Raw genomic sequence first — 18,710 nt, 5'->3', positions numbered from 1 at the left:
TCACTGCTCCTTTGTCAGGTAATGTCCAACCAAAATAGCTATAATAGCTATTTATAATAGCTAAACGCAAGTCTAACAACTATCATGAAATTAGGCAGAAACTCTGACACAAAGGATAGTGTGCTATTTGTACCCCATGTTATAAAGCTTTATCATGATCATAATTGTACATCACTCCAGATGCAGAATTAGATTTGTTCAGAAAGTAATCTAAAATTATATCTCGGTGGAATTTAAGGTTTGAAAACTATAACAAATGTGACTAAAATTCCTGAAAAATTTATCAGTTCTTCCACGGTATTTCAAAAGTTAATGAATTGAAGTTTCAATCCAAAATCAAGGTTGACACACCAGGACAGTAATGAGAAAGTACTGCATTGTTGGATAACTGGCTCCAAGAAAAGCCTTGTGACCTGAAGTTGCCATGAACTGAACTCTATTAAGCAAGGAGTGAATAGAAAGCCAAGTGTACTGAGGTTGAATTAACCTTCATTTTCTGCTTGCTGCTGCAAATCATACTGAGGATTTGTGAAAAACAGAAACAAACAGAACAGTTTTCAGTTTTGCAAACTGTGACGTATCATTGTGTTGAAGCAGATTTTTGAGAATAGAGCAGAGACTGTAGTCTGGATTTTCACTCCTAAAGTGGGTAGGCAGAATCAGGAAATTCTAGGACTCAGTTCACCAATCTCAAGCAGCCAACAAACAATCAAATAGCTTTTCTTCATTTTGAGGAAGGTGGGCACTTGGTGAGGTTGGGCCCACTGCCCTCAGAAAATGCTGTTCCAGTCCCATCTGGACAGAAGAATCTTCACATCCGTCAACTGTTTTTTAAACTGAAGCATATTACTTCACATCTGTAGATAAGAGTGTGAATATTAATGGGTGGACAGGGCCTCTGTTATGCAGCCTAACATGATTCCCTATTTTAATTCTTTCAAACACTTCAGATGGGTTATTTGTTTTTAGAAAGTTAATTTGCACCAGAGAAAAACAATACTTTTAAAATAATTTAGCACAAAGATTATGCAAGCCTAAATAACTGAAGGAAAATGATTAAAAGCATGCAAAACATGAAGAGGCTGAATGTACTAAGCTTCGTACTAATACTTTCAACAACATTCAGCATGTCTAATTGCATGAGTGTCTATTTCAGATGCACATATATGTTAATATTCTGTCTCCAACCCAATAGTGATATTAATTGCCTCCTGTTTCATATTAACAATCCTTAAAACTAAAATCATCATCATGGCATATTGTGTGTGATGTACAGTGGGTGTAGATCTAGAATAATGGATCACTTCCCACCTTTTCAATTAGAGGCTCTTGAATTATACACAATATACCAATGCCAGTTATAAAATGTAAATTATGCTTTTTTCACCAAATTTGTCTGGAGAATTGTCAGAATATCTTTGCAAAGGTCCTCCTCTCAACATGTCATCGCCATTAAAAAAACAAATTAAGGTCTATGCACTTCTTTACTGCTTCATAATATTCACCAGAAATAATTGATAATTTCAGAATAAGTCTGTGTGGACTTCAAAAGCTTTCAGTAATCATAAACAAATGAAGCATTTATTTCTGTTTTTGTCAGAATAATTCAAGTTCATAACTGAATGACAGTATCCTTTTTCCTTAAACTTTAATTTTGGGAAATTTTATTACATAATAGAAAGGGATAATATATCTATTATTGCAGACCAGCCATATAAAAGCAAGTGAACAATGAGGCACAATCTGAAATTGCCCAGGAGGCAATTCTTCCCGAATGTGTTATATCAACTGTAAAAAGCTGAAGTGCCAACACATTCTCAATGTAGCATGTTCCAATTGCAGAATAATATTTGGGATAGTTAGCACAGTTTCCCAGGCAACCACGTTTCCAGGCACATGCAGTAAGATGCAATTAGATCCTGAAATTAAATTTCCAGGCAAAATATAAAATTTGAAATTTGGTAAAATTCTTTTCTACCAATATAAAATCAGTTACCTGTTGTTCAATCTTTAGAACAAGATGGCAGGAACCAATTACTAAAATGCCAACTGTTTATTGTGAAAACTGGAAAAAAACATGATACTCTATTTTCTCAACTTTGATTGGTGAGAACAATAGCTTGCCAATAGCTCATCTGTATGATTAAAAAAAACAGAAAACAACAGGGAGTGTTAGAAAATTCAAAATTCTGGCACAACAAATTGCAAAGGTAACGGCTGTTCTAGGTAGTGAATGAAGATTGTGCTACTCCAATAATATACTTCTGTTCCAATCTTAAAGTAGAACAATTCCTTTTCTTGTTGGCTTATTCACTGTCTGTAAAATGTGAGGTCTGCAGATGCTGGAGATCACAGCTGAAAATGTGTTGCTGGTTAAAGCACAGCAGGTCAGGCAGCATCCAAGGAACAGGAAATTCGACGTTTCGGGCCAGAGCCCTTCATCCTGATGAAGGGCTCTGGCCCGAAACGTCGAATTTCCTGTCCCTTGGATGCTGCCTGACCTACTGTGCTTTAACCAGCAACACATTTTCAGCTTATTCACTGTCTGAACAAGAAGTTTTTTGTGCACCCTTCAAACAAAATTGTCATTTTAGTGATCAATTGTTTGGAATTGGAGGTTGTGCATTGACAATTATACAGAAATAGGAATTTACTGGGGAACTTAATTACAGGACGGCTCTCCTCCAATCAGCAGAAAAACAGACTTTCATTCCAAGACTCTGTGAACTTGAATCAAATCTATGCTAAAAAGCTGAAAGGATATTGTGCACACCCAGAGCATGAGCCCAATTTTTTTAAAGAGTGAAACCAAACATTCTGCATTTTACATATTCTCATTTTCAGTTTTGTTGTTCATGTGTTGTATTCTATGGAGGCATTTCACATATTTCAGTTTTAGTCACCAAAATGTTCTCCAGCTTTTATCAAACAGTTATACATTATGATAACAGGAAATGTTGGTAGAAACTGAACTGCATCTTCTGTTTTCTGGGCACAACAAGTGCAAGAAAAGTAACAGCTTTATAGGATTTCAACCCTCACCCCAAAGATAAATGAAATGTACTCAAATACACATTGCAACGGGACACTTAAAACAAATGTTAGGCCCTTCATATCTGCAATGAGAGGCCTATTATCTACTTTCATGTGTATTGTTGAATTAATGTAACAGGCACTGGATTTGCTCTTTGTAGGTTTCTCTGTGATGGCTAATGTCCTAAAAACAAACATTCACAAAATCTGAGCTGTTTTTTTTAAAAAAAGTCCAGGTGTAGCGCTTTGCAGAACTGCTGGTGGGCCATGATTAGATTAGATTAGATTACTTACAGTGTGGAAACAGGCCCTTCGGCCCAACAAGTCCACACTGATGCGCACCCACCCAGACCCATTCCCCTACATTTACCCCTGCACCTAACACTACAGGCAATTTAGCGTGGCCAATTCACCTAACCTGCACAGTTTTGGACTATGGGAGGAAACCGGAGCACCCGGAGGTGCTCACGCAGACATAGAGAGAATATGCAAACTCCACACAATCAGTCGCCTAAGGCGGGAATTGAACCCGGGTCTCTGGTGCTGTGAGGCAGCAGTGCTAACCACTGTGCCACCATGCCACCATGATCATCAGCATCCTATTCTCCTTTCCTCACAAACAATTAGCTGAAGGTCACAGCCATTAAGGCAAGCTACCTAAATTACATTGTTCATTGCAAATTTTCCAGTGTGATTCAAAGTCCACATTTGAGGTAGGGATTGATTCCAATGTCCAGGTCCTGGTGGTTTACGGATGAGTGGCCAAGAGAATTTCCACTCCAACAAATGTTCCTCTGAACAATACTCATATTAAAGTAATGTAAGTATTTTACTCTATTTACTTGGATATCTCTTTACCTGTACATATTACATAGCAGTGACTAGATTATTCAGTAATTATTCAGGGTTTCAAATGCCATATAAAATTGGGAAAATCAAGTTCATGGACCTATTTATCAAATTAACAGCAAATAATTTCAGACAGTTATAGGATTGTTACAACACAGAATTTTCTGACAGGTATTTGATGCCATTTTTACTTAATGAAGGCTACATTCTTTTTAATAGCAGCTCAATAATGCATGTGACTGCCATGATACAGGACAGCATAAGTTCAAAGAGCATTAAATATGTGCTTGAGTTTCATTCTGGACAGTAAAATATGTGTAATGTTACTGTTCCTGATAGAAGTTGCAGCTTGTATTAGGAATCCATGGGAACTAACACTTAGACACATAAATTTGCTAGCATTAAGTTAAAAATGCAAATGTCAGAAACATTAAATTGAATCAGTACATGTTGGAATTTCGCAAGTGAAGAATGCTCGGTTAAAATTTCAGATAGGATCACTACATAAATTTGGTCCAAAGAAAGATTTATTGGATGCAATGTGAATGTAAGAACTACAAGGAGCAGGAATCTTAGCACAGTATTGTGAGAGGGAGAAAGTGAGGACTGAAGATGCTGGAGATCAGAGTTGAGAGTGGGGTGCTGCAAAAGCCCAACAGGTCAGGCATCACCTGAGGAGCAGGAGAATCAATGTTATGAGCATGATCAAAAATTCTGTCCATGTCACACAGCACACTTCTATTCCCAGGGCAACAACATCAGACAGTAACTAAAAGTGGCAAGTCAGAAATGAAATGAGATTATCCTTGTGGAAACTGCACAATTTTAGTGGAACAGGAACATACCTATTATAAATGCACAAGTTAAAATCAGCCTTTGAAATGGTAATCAACGAGTTAAACTGTGTAAGATCAGACCAACACACGTTATTCCAAGTGGAATGCCAGTATGTTTTCAATTGAGATTTTAATTGATTGAGACAAACTTTATCACAGGCTTTAACCAATGGAAATAATGTATTAAAACCATAAAAAGGCCAATATTGATTTGTAAAAGTATATTTTTGTTGGATGATTGAACCTTAGATTTTTGAATCTTGGACTATTAAACCAATAATAGATCTGAAATATTTCTGACCAGTGCCCTTTCAAACTAATGGAAAATATTCTCTGAATCAGCAAACTGGAGGGAGCCTGCACCAATCTCACATGAACGTGTCAGAGAATTTCCCATACTTGAAGCATAAGGCTAGGAATTTTGTTTGATTATAGAAACTATATATAGCTACAGCACTGAGCCACAAATCTGCATTACATGACAAACAGCTCTCAAGTACAAAATATCCTATTTTAAAATACCCAAATAAACACATGTATGGTAACAACTGTTATTGCATACCTATTTTAGAGTAGTTGTTGGCTATTAAGTCTGCAAGTCCAATTCGTTTCCAGAAACAATCACTCCAGCCTTTTTCTGCAGAATAGGTCCATTTACACACCAACGTACATAGAGATCTAGAATAAAAGACAAAGGAAATTATTACTTGCCTACTTCAATAACAAATGTGAATATATTACTATCAAATTTAACATTACAGAGAGATGCAGTAATTGATGAAGTATAATGCAAACGAGTTATATTCTTTAATTAAGAATTTCCAAATCATAAGAGCACAAAACTGATTCACGTAGCAATCCTGCAGAAGGACACCACCACTGGACCCAGGAAATGGAACACAGGAACTAGAGGAAATGGAACACACAAAGTTCTGCTATAATGCTTGTTTCTTCAATGTGAATTGGCTTTAACGCAATTGAAGAATTTAGACGGTTATTTGTAGAATGCAAACTTTCCATACTTGTATTGGCTATAATGTGATTCCAGCCCGATTAGTTTAAATAGCATGGCTATTGCGTTATATCAGACCCGGCTGTACCACTTATTCAGAATGAATTGGTTGATTTCTGCATGGCCACATGATCCAAATGAACAAGCAAGACATTAACAGGTCTTCACCTCAGTGAGCCCAAAGGGCTTAACCATGTCACACAGACGAACGAGCTGATGTGAAGCCAAAGTGGAAAGTCAGCATACAGCTGCAAGATGAGACCGGTGCATACCATAATTAAATGTTCCCACGTCACAATTGAAGGTGCAATATTTTTAGTGACTTCTCACTGGGCATAGTTGGTGCGAGCCAGGTTCCTAAAAGTGTTTTCAATCACTTTAGGAATATAGCCACAGAAGGACGCTACTATTGGACCCTCGAAATGGTACAAAGGAAGGAGAGGAAATGGAACACTCAAAGTTCTATAAAAATTGAAGAGCAAACTCTGGAAGTGAAGGAACAGAAGCAGGCATAGTCGAGCTATCCTGGACCCCATGAAACTAGGTAGAGTGTCAGACAACACTCTGTGGAGTTCTGTTTCCTCTGTAAGTAACTTCCACATATCAATATAGACCCACAAATCACCACATTCATGTCCATTATACATTCCCAATCTCAAACACTCTTTGCCTCATGTCCAGGAACAGAAGTCAACAATAAGTAACGCCTAAGAACAGCTCTAATAATAACATAACTAGTAATGTAAACAAGAATGAATGAGCTGCTCAATGCACTTTCCCTTTGTACCTCTCTGGAGAAGTTTTTGCCTGGCCTCGTGCTTATGCACAGTACTATCCCAATGACTGCAGCATGGCTGATGGAAGGCTACTGAATTTCAAAGGGGCACTGTAGATGGCCTTTCAGAATGACCTTCAAAGACTGACTTTGTACTGTACCACTTCGGCATGGGCGGCAGCAACAAAAAGAGCACTGAAAGAGTGCCATTGGTAGTAGCATACACGCTGTCCCCTGTGAGAGTTCAGAGTCCAGAGGTCTGATACCTTAGTAATCTTAGTAAGCTGATTGTACAAAGATTGCCAGAGTGCTGCAGGAGCTTTTGGGCCCCTTGATGTACTTAAAATCTGGAACAAATAGGTGCAAACTACGGCTGTATGATAACAATAGATCTTATGGCCTCCAGATGAGCTTCCATTATAGCCATTTGGTAGATTTGCCTGGGCTGCAGTTGAGACTGATACCAAATGTCCACCAAATGTATCATTTTGAGTCAGTCCAACGGTGACATAACTATGTTGATGATTACTCCTATGAAGAAAAGGATCAAATTGCAACTTCTGTGTTATACATTCTGCCTTATTTAAGCCTGACTCTTCCATGCTACAAAACAGTGACAAAAAGGGCCAGCAGGCTGTCAGTGCCCAAGCACTCTGCTGTATGCCATGCCTCTCATTACCCTGTATACCTCTATCAGATCACTTCTCTTCCTCCTTCTCCCTAGAGAGTAAAGTCCGAGCTTCATCAACCTCTTTTCATAACAGAAGCCTTCCAGTCCAGGCAGCATCCTGGTGAACCTTCTTTGCACCCTCTTCAAAGCCTCCGTATCATTCCTATAATAGGGCAACCAGAACTGGACACAATATTCCAGGAGTGGTCCCACCAGGGTTTTGTACAGCTACAGCAAAACCTTGTGGCTCTTAAACTCAATCCTCCGTTAATGAAAGCCAAAACACCACATGCTTTCTTAACATCCTATCCACTTGGGTGCAACTTTGCAGGATCTATGCAATTGAACACCAAGATCCCGCTGTTCTTCCACACTGCATGTAGTTGAAAGGGTGACTATTTGGCAAGTTAAAAAATAAAATCACATTTTGTTACGATGCAGAACGAGCCCATTTGACCCATTATGTTTGTTTCGGCTCTCTGAGCATGCTGAGTTAGTGATAGACTCCTGCCTTTTCCCTTTAACTCTGCACATTGTTTCCAAGCCATAAATAGTCTTTCAATGCCCCCTTGAACACCTTAACTGAATCTGCCTCAACCATATTCCAGGCAGTGCAATCTAATGCACTCTATCACTGTGTCATGGAGTCATAGAATCCTACAGTATGGAAACAGGCGCTTTGGCCCAAACTGGTCCATGCCAACCAAAATGTCCATCTACTCTAAACCCATTTCACTGCACTTGGTCCATATCCTTCTAAACCTTTCCTATCCATGTATTTGTCCAAATGCCTTTTAAATGTTGTTAATGTAGCTGGCTCAACCACTTCCGCTGGCAGCTCATTTCATATCCGTATCACCCTTTATGTAAAAACCTTGCCCAGCAGGTTCCCTTTTATTCTTTTCCCTCTAACCTCAAACTGATGCCCTCTAGTCCTCAATTCCCCAACCCTGGGAAAAAGATAGAGTACATTCATCATCTTATACACTTCTATAAGGACCCCCTCAGTCTCCTACACTCTAAAGAAAAGGTCCTAAATTGTCCAACCTCTCCCTATAACTCAGACCCTTGAGTCCTGGCAACATACTTGTACATTTTTTCTGCACTCTTTCCAGTTTAATTACAACCTCCCTATGACAAGGTGACCAAAACGGAACACAATACTTCACACACGGCCTCACTAATGTCCTGTACAACTGCAACATAACTTCCCAACTTCTATACTCAATGTCCTGACTGATAAAGGCCAGTGTGCCAAAAGCCTTCTTCACTGCCCTGTCTACCTGTGACTCCACTTTCAGAGAACTATGAACCTGAAGTCCAAGATCCCTCTGTTCCACTACACTCCTCAAGGCCCTCCCACTCGCCATGAAACCCCTACTTGATTTGACTTTCCAAAATACAAACCCTCACACACCTATATTAAACTCCATTTGCCATTTCTCAGCCCACTTCCCCAGCTGATGAATGTCCTGCTGCAATTTCTGAGAACTTTCCTCACTGTCCATGATACAGCCTATTTTAATTTAATTAGCAAACTTACTAATCATGCCTTGTACATTCTCATCCAAATCATTGATATAGATAACAAACAGCAATGGGCACTGCACCAACCCCAGAGGGACCCCACTAGTCACAGGCCTCCAATGCAACAAGGATACTTCCACTGTTACCCTCTGCTTCCGACAAACAAGTCCATTTTGCATCCAGTTTGCCAGCTCGCCCTGGATTCCATGTGGTCTAACCTTCCAGAGCAGCCTACCATGTGGAACCTTATCAAAGGCCTTAAGGAAATCCATATCAATTACATCCACCACCTGCCCTTGTCAACCTTTCTGGTCACTTTGTCAGAGAACTAGAACATGATCTCCCATTCATAAAGCCATGTTGACTACTTCTAATCAAACCCTTTCCAAATGCATGTATATCTCTCAGAATCTTCTCACCACAGAATCACCCACCACAGATGTTAAGCTTACTGATCTATAGTCCCCTGGCTTTTCTTTGCAGCCCTTCTTGAATAGTGGCATAACATTTGCTACGCTCCAGTCTTCCCAGACCTCATCTCATTTACTTCTTTCATAAAGCATTTTAAAACTAAGCCCTTTGGTTCTTGATCCATTTACAATTGGGAAATGTTTCTCCCAAACCACTGTGTTCAAACCCATCATGATTTTGAAAATTCCTATCAAATCCCCTCTTTTCCTTTCCAAGAGAAAACAATCCTTCAGCACCACTCACTAATTCAGTGAAGTTTCATAGAGTATTGGTTATCCCTTAGCAGTTGCCATTCTCACTTCCTTCAATATCCTTAAATGTTCTCATGACTGAGTTGCCTGCTTTGTTACCATGGCCTGGGTATCATCTACGTTGGAGGTAACAATGAAAAGTATTCATTGACCATCCCCCAGTCATGCTCCTTGCCTCGATGTTTAAATCCCTCTTTTGGTCTCTCATCAGGCTTACTCCTCTGAGAAGAATGTGGGTGGGAGTGGAAGAATGAATCAAGATAAGAGAAAAAATAAGGAATACTATTGTAGAACAAATTGTGAAACAGTAAACAGTAACTAGTGCGAGCTGATTCAAGGTCAGAAAGTAAACAACGCTTATCGATAAACAGATTTGTACATCCTGAAATGAAAACTTGTAATTTTCATGGATTTTTAAGTCAGTACAGAAGGGTAATCAGATTCCACTTCTGGCTGTGACTGGAAGTTATCACATTCCAGCACCATTTTTTGCAAAGTGTCAGTTCTTCTATCAGTGCGTTAGCAGCTCCCAAAATAAACCAGAAGTGCACAGTGGAATGCCAAATAATTGCAATAATTTGTTTCCTAATTTTAAACAGACTGAGGTGCTATATGTTGCACCTGCAAAGTAAAATGCTATTCTTTATAAGAATGTATGTTCCAGACAAGTCAACACATGCTTTATAAAGTGTATTAAAAGGTTCTGCAGCAATCAGCACAACTTATTCCTGACAAATGCATTGCTGTGTTTTGTTTTTGCATATGGTTTAGTAAATTGTAGATTGCAGTTTCTTTGCTGACAATATGTTATAGTTGAAAGCTGGCAGAATATACTTTCAAAATGCAGCTTAGTTTTTAATGGGTAAGTACAGTCATTAGCAGTCGCCCACATCTGTCATAATAATGTCAGTCCCCACATGATAGCAGCAGAAAAATTAACGCAATCGAAGACCGGAAACAAAATGACCTTTTCCTGCTCCAGCATATCATTCTGCCCTAAAACACCCTAGCAAAGTAATTGCTCCCAATGAAGTAGAATCGTAGAAACCCGCCCTTCAGCCCATTGAATCCATATCAACCCTCTGAGGAGTATTCCACCCAGAATCCCTCACCTGCACCCTATCCCTGTAAACCTGAATTTTCTATGGCTATTCCATTTAGCCTGCACATCCCTAAGTACAACAGACAATTGAGCATGACCAATCCACCTAACCTGCACAACTTTGGACTGTGGGAAGAAGCTGGAGCACCTGGAGGAAAGCCATGCAGACACAGGGAGAATGTGCAAACTCCACACAGGCAGGCGCCGGAGGCTGGAACTGAATTCAATGAACTTGGTGTTGTGAGGCTGCATGCCAACCACTGAGCCACCATGCCACCCAGCTATCCTACTCAATTCAATGATGGCAATGTTGCCACAGCACATAATATCTAAAATCAATAGGAATATCAAATGCCAATGAATTACTGACCTGCACAGATGATTTATGAGTTACCATAGGAAGACGATAAAATATTGAAACCCATGCCCATTTTTGGTGGCACAAGTCGATATCCTTGGAAATTATCATTCCACTCCAACTCTTGACAAAAATGTAGAGGAGGGAAGGCATGATGGGATAAAGAGATAAATAGGGGGGAATATCTCCAAGATGTCACTAATGCACACATTGGGGACCTTTTTTTCTCGTAGCATCATTTTCACTCTCTTGCAATTACAATTAAAATTTAAAGTGCCAACATCGTGCAAAGATGGCACATATGATCACATGACAGTGGAACCGTTTCAGTGGTGAAACCTGCCAGCAGGTAGGGCGGACTGTAAAATAACCTCCCCTATCAGGGACATACTTTTCCTATCCAGTTCCAATGCCAATAACATAATACATAGCAAGTGCAAAAATGTGTTCTCAAAGGTAAATTTCATTTGTAAATAACGTTAAGTATTTCCAAATGAAATTTAACTTTGAGAATACTTTCTTGCACTGCTAGGTCTTATGTTATTGGCATTAGAACTGGACAGGAAAAGTGTGTCTCTGATAGGGGAGGTATTTTACTTTACTCACTTTTGGTTTCACTTTACTCACTTTTGCATCGTCATTATTTAGTGAAAAGCACATGACACCACGTTATAGTCCAACAGTTTATTTGGTAGTACAAGCTTTCAGAGCACAGCTCCTTCATGAAGTAGTTAATGGAGTAGAATCATAGGACACAGAATTTATAGCAAAAGATCATAGTGTCATACATTGATGCAATATATTGAACAAACCCATATTGCTGATAGGTCTTCCATCTTTCAGAATGGGATGCATTTGATTCATTAGTACGTAAATCCCAGAACTTCTTTCAAGTGTATGAGGGGAATTTGCATTTGAAAATTGTACCTGCAGATACATTCTATTTTGTTCAAAAAGCACCCAATCTGTAGGCAGTCAATATTTTTTATAATCCATGTGACATTTTATAAATTCCTACTTTGGAACCAGAATGCCCAGTCTGACTCAAGACTGGAATACATATACATTCTAACCTCACACCTTTAATGCATTGTCTGAGTTGAGATGTCACCTTTATCTTAATAAAACCTCAAGCTATCTCTGGAATGTGACTTGAAAGAAGTTCTTGGACTTACATATTAATGAATCAAAACCTGCAACCCATTCTAAAAGATGAAAGACTAAACAGCAATCTAGGTTTGTTCAATATATTGAATCAGTGCATGACACTATGATCTTTTGGTATAAACATTGTGTCCTATGATCCTGCTCCATTAGCTCCCTGACCAAGGAGCAGCATTCCGAAAGGTTATACTTGCATATAAACCTGTAAGCCTATAATCTGATGTCGTGTGATTTTTAATTTTGTCCACCCCAGTCCAACAGCGGCACCTCCATGTCATTATCTAGTGAGGCTAGCACGGTCAGAGAGGTGAATGCATTGCCAGATTATGATTTGCATGCATTAATGTATACAAGGGAGTCGAGACATCTCTTTATTCCAGATTAAATAACACAGAGCATTTTGCCTTCCTCCTTTGCTAAATGTTTATATTTGTATTGGTCTGCCTACCATTCTAGAAGACATGGTGGTATTGAATTGTATAGTTGTTTGTCCCTGCTCTGCAATGTAAAGGATATTGAGTAATCGATTCCGGCAATCAACTAACCACAGACATCTACTACAAGCCCACCAACTCCCACAGCTACTCAGACTACTCCTCTTCCTGCAGTCTACCTCCTGTAAAAAACACCATCCCTAATTCCCAATTCCTCCTCCGCCACCACATCTATTCCCAGGATGACCAATTTCACCTTAGGAAATCCCAGATGGCCTTCTTCTTCCAAGATCCCAATTTCCCCTCCCATGTGGTCAACGGTGGCCTCTAGCACATCTCCTCCACTTCCACATCTCTGCCCTTGAACCCCACCCCTCCAAACACAACAAGGACAGAACCCTCATCTTCCATCACACCAATCTCCAGAATCATTACATCATTCTCCGCTACCTCCGTCACCTACAAAAGGACCCACCACCAGAGATATATTTCCCTCCCCACCCCTATCAACATTCCAGACAGGCCATTCCCTCCACGACTCCTTCGTCAGATCCAAGACCCCACCAGCCCACACCCTACTCCTAGCACCTTCCCCTGTCATTGCAGGAAGTTTCCACACTTGCCCCCTCACTTCCGTCAAAGGCCCCAAAGGAACTTTCCACATACGACAGAAATTTACCTGTACCTCCATCAATGTCACCTAGTGTATCAGTTGTACCCAATGTGGGCTTCTCTATGTCGGGAAGACAGGACGCCAACTTGCAGACAATTTCAGAGAACATCTCTGGGACACCCGCACCAACCAACCCCACCGACCCATGGCTGAACACTTCAACTCTCCCTCCCACTCCATCAAGGACATGCAGTTCTTGGGTCTCCTCCATCACCACTTCCTAACCACCCGACACCTGGAGGAAGAACACCTCATATTTCACCTTGGGACCCTGCAACCACACGGGATCAATGTGGATTTCACCAGTTTCCTCATTTCCCCTCCCTCCACATTATCCCAGTCCCAAGCCTCCAACCTGGCACCACACTCCCAACCTGTCCATCACCTTTCCCATCTATCCACTCCACCCTCCTCTCCGACCTATTACCTTCTCCCCTATCTTCATCTACCGATCGCATTCTTACCCCGAATCCTATCCTCTCTCCCATTTATCTCTCAGCCTCCCGCCGTCCACAAGCCTCATTCCTGATGAAGAGCTAATGCCTGAAACATCGAATCTCCTGCTCCCCGGATACTGCCTGACCTGTTGTGCTTTTCCAGCACCACACTCTCGACTCTGATCCCCAGCATTTGCAGTCCTCACTTTCTCCTAGTGTAAAGGATATTGTCCAATGTCACTATCAGCGAAGATGTTTGAAATGTTGTAGATGAATTCAAAATCCTACAATGACTCTATCACCAACTCACTGAGATCAACTCCCATGTGAGCAATACATTGACATTCTTGTGAACTGATTATCTTGAAGGGAAATGTAATTACATGAAGTTCTATACTAATGAGCATTCATGATTGGCAAATGTATTCTAAGTGGGAATGTGCCTCAGGATAGGATGAGGCCTAGCCTGCTACAAACAAACTGTTTGTCCAATGTAGTGTTTGTTACAGATCTTGCACAGTATTTTGTAAATGACATTAGTTTTGCTTTTTGTCTGGACAAACAGGCAGCAAACTAGCCACCAAGATACATGAACATCAACTAGCTACAAAACGACATGACCCTCTCTCACTAGTATCCTTACATACAGATAAGGAAGGACACTACTTTGACTGGGACAACATGTCCATCTAGGACAAGCCAAACAGAGATATTCACAAGAATTCCTAGAAGCATGACATTTCAACCAGAACTCTATCAACAAACACATCGAGTTTGACGCCATCTACCACCTCCCAGAAAAATAATAGGAAATGACACCAGCACAGGAAATGACACCAGCACAGGAAATGGCATCACCAACCCAAAGAAACCCAAACATATAAATAGAAAGCAGGAATCATCAGCAGTTCTTCACCCGGAGGCCTACTAAAGATGTTACCTAGCAGGGTGACTAGAAATAAACCTTCCAGCTCAGCGAGCAAACCTATATCCACAAACAAACTGTTTTTTTTAATTCTCTGCATCTGATCCTGCTATCGGGGAACTGGAGCCTCAGCTCCTGTGTAAACCTGTCACCCACTCAACATTCCCTCTCTTGCAGACTCCATAGACATCCTAAACCCATTGCTTTTTTTTAAACAGCATGGAAAGTTGGCTTTAAAACAGATGGGACTAGCTAGCTCTACAAATCAAGTGCCCATTTCAGCACTTCATGTGAGACAAGAGGAAGATTTTTCAACCCTCAAGGTGATCTTCAGAGTGTACAGTTCCAATCTGCAACCTTCCATTCAGTAAGAGCTTTCTTTCCTCTGCCTTGCTGTTTGAGCCTCACCCACACCTTCCCCACCTCCTAGTAAATAACGTGTTTTTTATGTTTCTCCACAGGGGAGAGCTTCAATTGGAGCTTCAATAAGACAAAAACCACAATTCCAGGATGTATTTACTACATTTGACAACTGAAATTTTTGGGTGTTTTTACTGCGTGCTTGTTTCCAGTGGTACACTTCCTGGATGCAAACCCGTAATATGAAACAATTTTAAGTGCATGTTATTTTTGTCATTGTTGGTAAGCTAGCTTTGATGCCAGTCTACCAATTACATAGAATTACATAGAATTTACAGCACAGGAACAGGACATTCAGCCCAACCAGTCTATTCTGGTCTTCATGATCCACATGAATCTCTTTCCATGCAAGTTACATCATCCACAGGATCAACATCTTCTATTCACTTGTTTTTTTTATGCACTATGTTAGTGTTAGTCTTATTCAGCTCAATCACTCTGTATAGGAGCAACTTCCATCCTATCACCACGCTGAGTAAAGAAATTCCTTCTTATTTATGATTACATTGTATTTTCAGCCTCTAACCTTGGACTTCCCCATACATGGAAACATGAGGCTGGATTCCATCAAATCTTCAGAACCTCCGCATCAAGATCATCTCTAGGGCTCAACCACACAAAGATTAGAAATACATCAAAATATAGGATCTTGTTGGAAACTAGTGACATTTTAAAACTCAACCTTTTTTTTAAAGAGAGCAGATTTAGATGATTTGATCATCGCCCGAAACATCAAGGGACAAAGCAGACAGGACAATCAACCCATCCAACTTATGAACTTTTAAAAAGATCACACAAACGTTAAGAATGTGTGGCATGATGTTAGGATACTAGTGTAAGCATGCAGAAGTGATTTGTTTCATCTGAAGTAACTAAAATGAGGGAATACACGGTGCAAGTACACTGAAGAATGGGTCTCAGATATATACACCTCCTTGACAAAATGGCTATTGTGGACTGAAGAGCAAGATTTTTTTTTAATGATCAAAGTGGTATTAGTGAGGAGAGTTCAAAATGAAATTAAAATGAATTTTGGTAAAGGACAATTGAAGACTAAGGTTTGAGAAATGGGGTGGAAATACTTTATAATAAACATCCATAAGGTAAGTACAGATGAAGGGGGAGTTGGAGAAACTTCTAAGTCCAAACATAATTTGTTGTTCTATTGAATGTACCCTAACCGTCTGTGGACCAGCAATAGTCCTCAAAGGTTGGCACTGTAGTTTTAATGCAGAACCAAAAGAAGAGAGGGATAAATCCAAGAACTTCATGTAAAGAGAAAGGAAATCAGGAAACGGGATAAAGCCAAAACAAACAGGCTTGAACAATTGGATAAAGGGTCAGTAAATGGTCTAGTCATCACCCACACCCATAAAGATATCAGATATGGAATAGGACACAGTCATATTGAATTTTGCTTAGAAAGAGCAGCTATTTACTTAAGAATGTTTGAAAATGGAGTGGGGGGAGAATAATGGACAATTTTTATATCTCCAGATGTGCACCTGCTGCAGCATGAAGAAGCCAAAACAACAAAATATGGTTATGATATTATATCATTGACTAGCTTACATTCTGTTTCCAATCAAAAAAAAACTATAATGAGAAGTCACCTTTTGGTTACCGTGTTAATTTATAACATAACAGAGAATAAATAACTCAATATAGAATAAGGCCTTTAAGGTCATGTCTCAATTTGGCCACCCAATCTCCCCATTATCCTGATACTTCAAATCAAAACAAGATAGGACCTGTACCTCGGTAGAACCTCTAGTTAAAATGGTCCAGTGGAACAAAAGTATGGAACAAAAATTCAAAAATTAGGATAGCACACTTCGTATGACCTAGGATCTAATATCTGTCAAACCCCTTGGTAAGGATGTTGGATTTATGTTTGATAGCTGCCCAAAGTTTGACATCAACAGTTTTAATAATTTCAGAATGTTATCTGTGATGCATGATCAACAAATTAGAAAACTAAACTTGTACTTAGTTGTAGATAGTTTAGAATCAGTTGTGAGATGTGAAGAAAGATATTTCCACCTGAAATGAGGGGCTGTTGGAAATTAAGGTCCATTTAAAACTGAATTTTCCTAATATTTAGTATGTACGATGAGATTTCATTTAACTGCTGTTACTGCAGTAATCAGCTTGCTGCATTTCAATCATATTAAAACAAAGGAAAAGGTCACAACAATCACTGAGGCCAGGATGGCCACTGAACTAGCATCAACAATTCACCTGGCTCCATATGTAATTATCATCAATGCATTGCTTGAGAAAATAAGTTTCTGTTCTTTGAAAGAATGACAAACTAACCCTTAGATAAAGCTGCGTAACATGGCAACATTTATTCCAGCATCATGAGTAGCTTCCACCTGTTTGGCACAGCATATTGAACCAGTCCCTAGAAGCAGGATATATCAACAAGTACCCAGGGGTAGGGGATGGTCCTCATTAAGCAGTCTTTGTGGGTGGCTGTCTTCAGCAGGGAGCTAACTTCTCTGGAAGAAAGATGGACAAGAAGAGGAGGTGGAAAACCTAGGGAAGAGATCCCTAACATTTCAGTCAGACAGCACGATACTGCTTTCACAACTTTAATGAAACTGACACATTTTGCACAAACAATCTGGTTGTTCTCTAGTATTAGTGAACCATCCTCAGTTATCACAACCATATACTTAACACCTGATCTAATTAACTAACACTTAATATCTCATTTGGTATTTCTTAATAAACTCAAAAAATTATCTGAAAATTCCTTGCAAACGGTTGACTGCCTATACTTAGGTAACTGTGATCACAACCTCCCAGAATCTAACAATTTTCTGGCAGTCAGCCAATTAAGAGACTGTGTGTGAACTGGATCAGGTGGTATGAAGAATGTGAATATCTACAGCCATGAATCACTGTAATAGACGTGGGTCACTAAAATGGGAGCTTCAAAATGGAGGAGTCCTTAGAAACTTTATTAGTGTGTTAAAATGTGGAGAGCACACATTCTTCAGGATCACCATACAGAAGAGAAACCTTATCATGGGAAGGGCCAAGGTTGCATCCATCAAACATTTATCTCCTAGTAAGAAGTTACAGAAGCGAGGTTACAATTTTTTATTGGCTATATTAAACACCAATGCTACTTTTAATAACATAGTAATATACATCCCTAGCTAACTTCTGCTCCTTTATCCTTTTTGCAAACTGTTTCTTTAAGGAGTAAGTGGCCTCCTTTCTACAACTTAACCAATCCGAAATTAGTTTTCTAATCACACACCCTTTTAGGAGTTTTATTAACTTTTCCTTATATTTATTTTTTTAGTCTTTATCGATATTAAGTCTGCAGCAGAGGTTGCGAGCAAATTTTTAAATTACACATTGGATTCGAGTACAAACCATTGACATAAATTCTGATCAAGTGGTTCCAGCTAATCCTTGTGATTCAATACTTCCCATTTTCTTCCAGTCTATCTCTTTTTGTAGCCATTTTCCTGCCCATTTTGCTACTTATACACTAACTCCATTTTCTCTGACTTTTATCATATAGTTATAAATCCATCTTTAAAAAAGCCTTTTTGAAAAACCATTGTTGTATAAGGCAGTCAGTTCCTGTAAGAGTTAACTGTCGTTATAAACTCCACTCATCAGGATCTAAATGATTGTTCCCAGAGAAACACTGATATGTTCATCAGGTGATGTATAATGCTTTAGTTATTATTGTAGTATTAAAAGCATGTAGCAAAAGAGCTATATTGTGAACATACTCTTACATTTAA

At 39.5% G+C, this 18,710-nt stretch overlaps 1 protein-coding gene across 4 annotated transcripts in view; it reads right to left on the bottom strand.

Annotated features, from left to right (window-relative positions):
* Window positions 1-18,710, bottom strand: part of fggy (FGGY carbohydrate kinase domain containing) — a 352,865-nt gene that overhangs the window by 200,354 nt on the left and 133,801 nt on the right. For all 4 annotated transcript variants that reach the window (XM_060829806.1, XM_060829809.1, XM_060829807.1 and 1 more), the window contains exon 6: window positions 5,281-5,396. In XM_060829806.1, coding sequence (XP_060685789.1) covers window positions 5,281-5,396 — 116 coding nt within the window. The remainder of the gene's footprint in view (window positions 1-5,280; window positions 5,397-18,710) is intronic.

The sequence above is a fragment of the Hemiscyllium ocellatum genome, chromosome 9 (assembly GCF_020745735.1).
Source record: "Hemiscyllium ocellatum isolate sHemOce1 chromosome 9, sHemOce1.pat.X.cur, whole genome shotgun sequence".
NCBI lineage: Eukaryota > Metazoa > Chordata > Chondrichthyes > Orectolobiformes > Hemiscylliidae > Hemiscyllium > Hemiscyllium ocellatum.
This window is presented reverse-complemented; position numbering and strand designations above follow the sequence as displayed.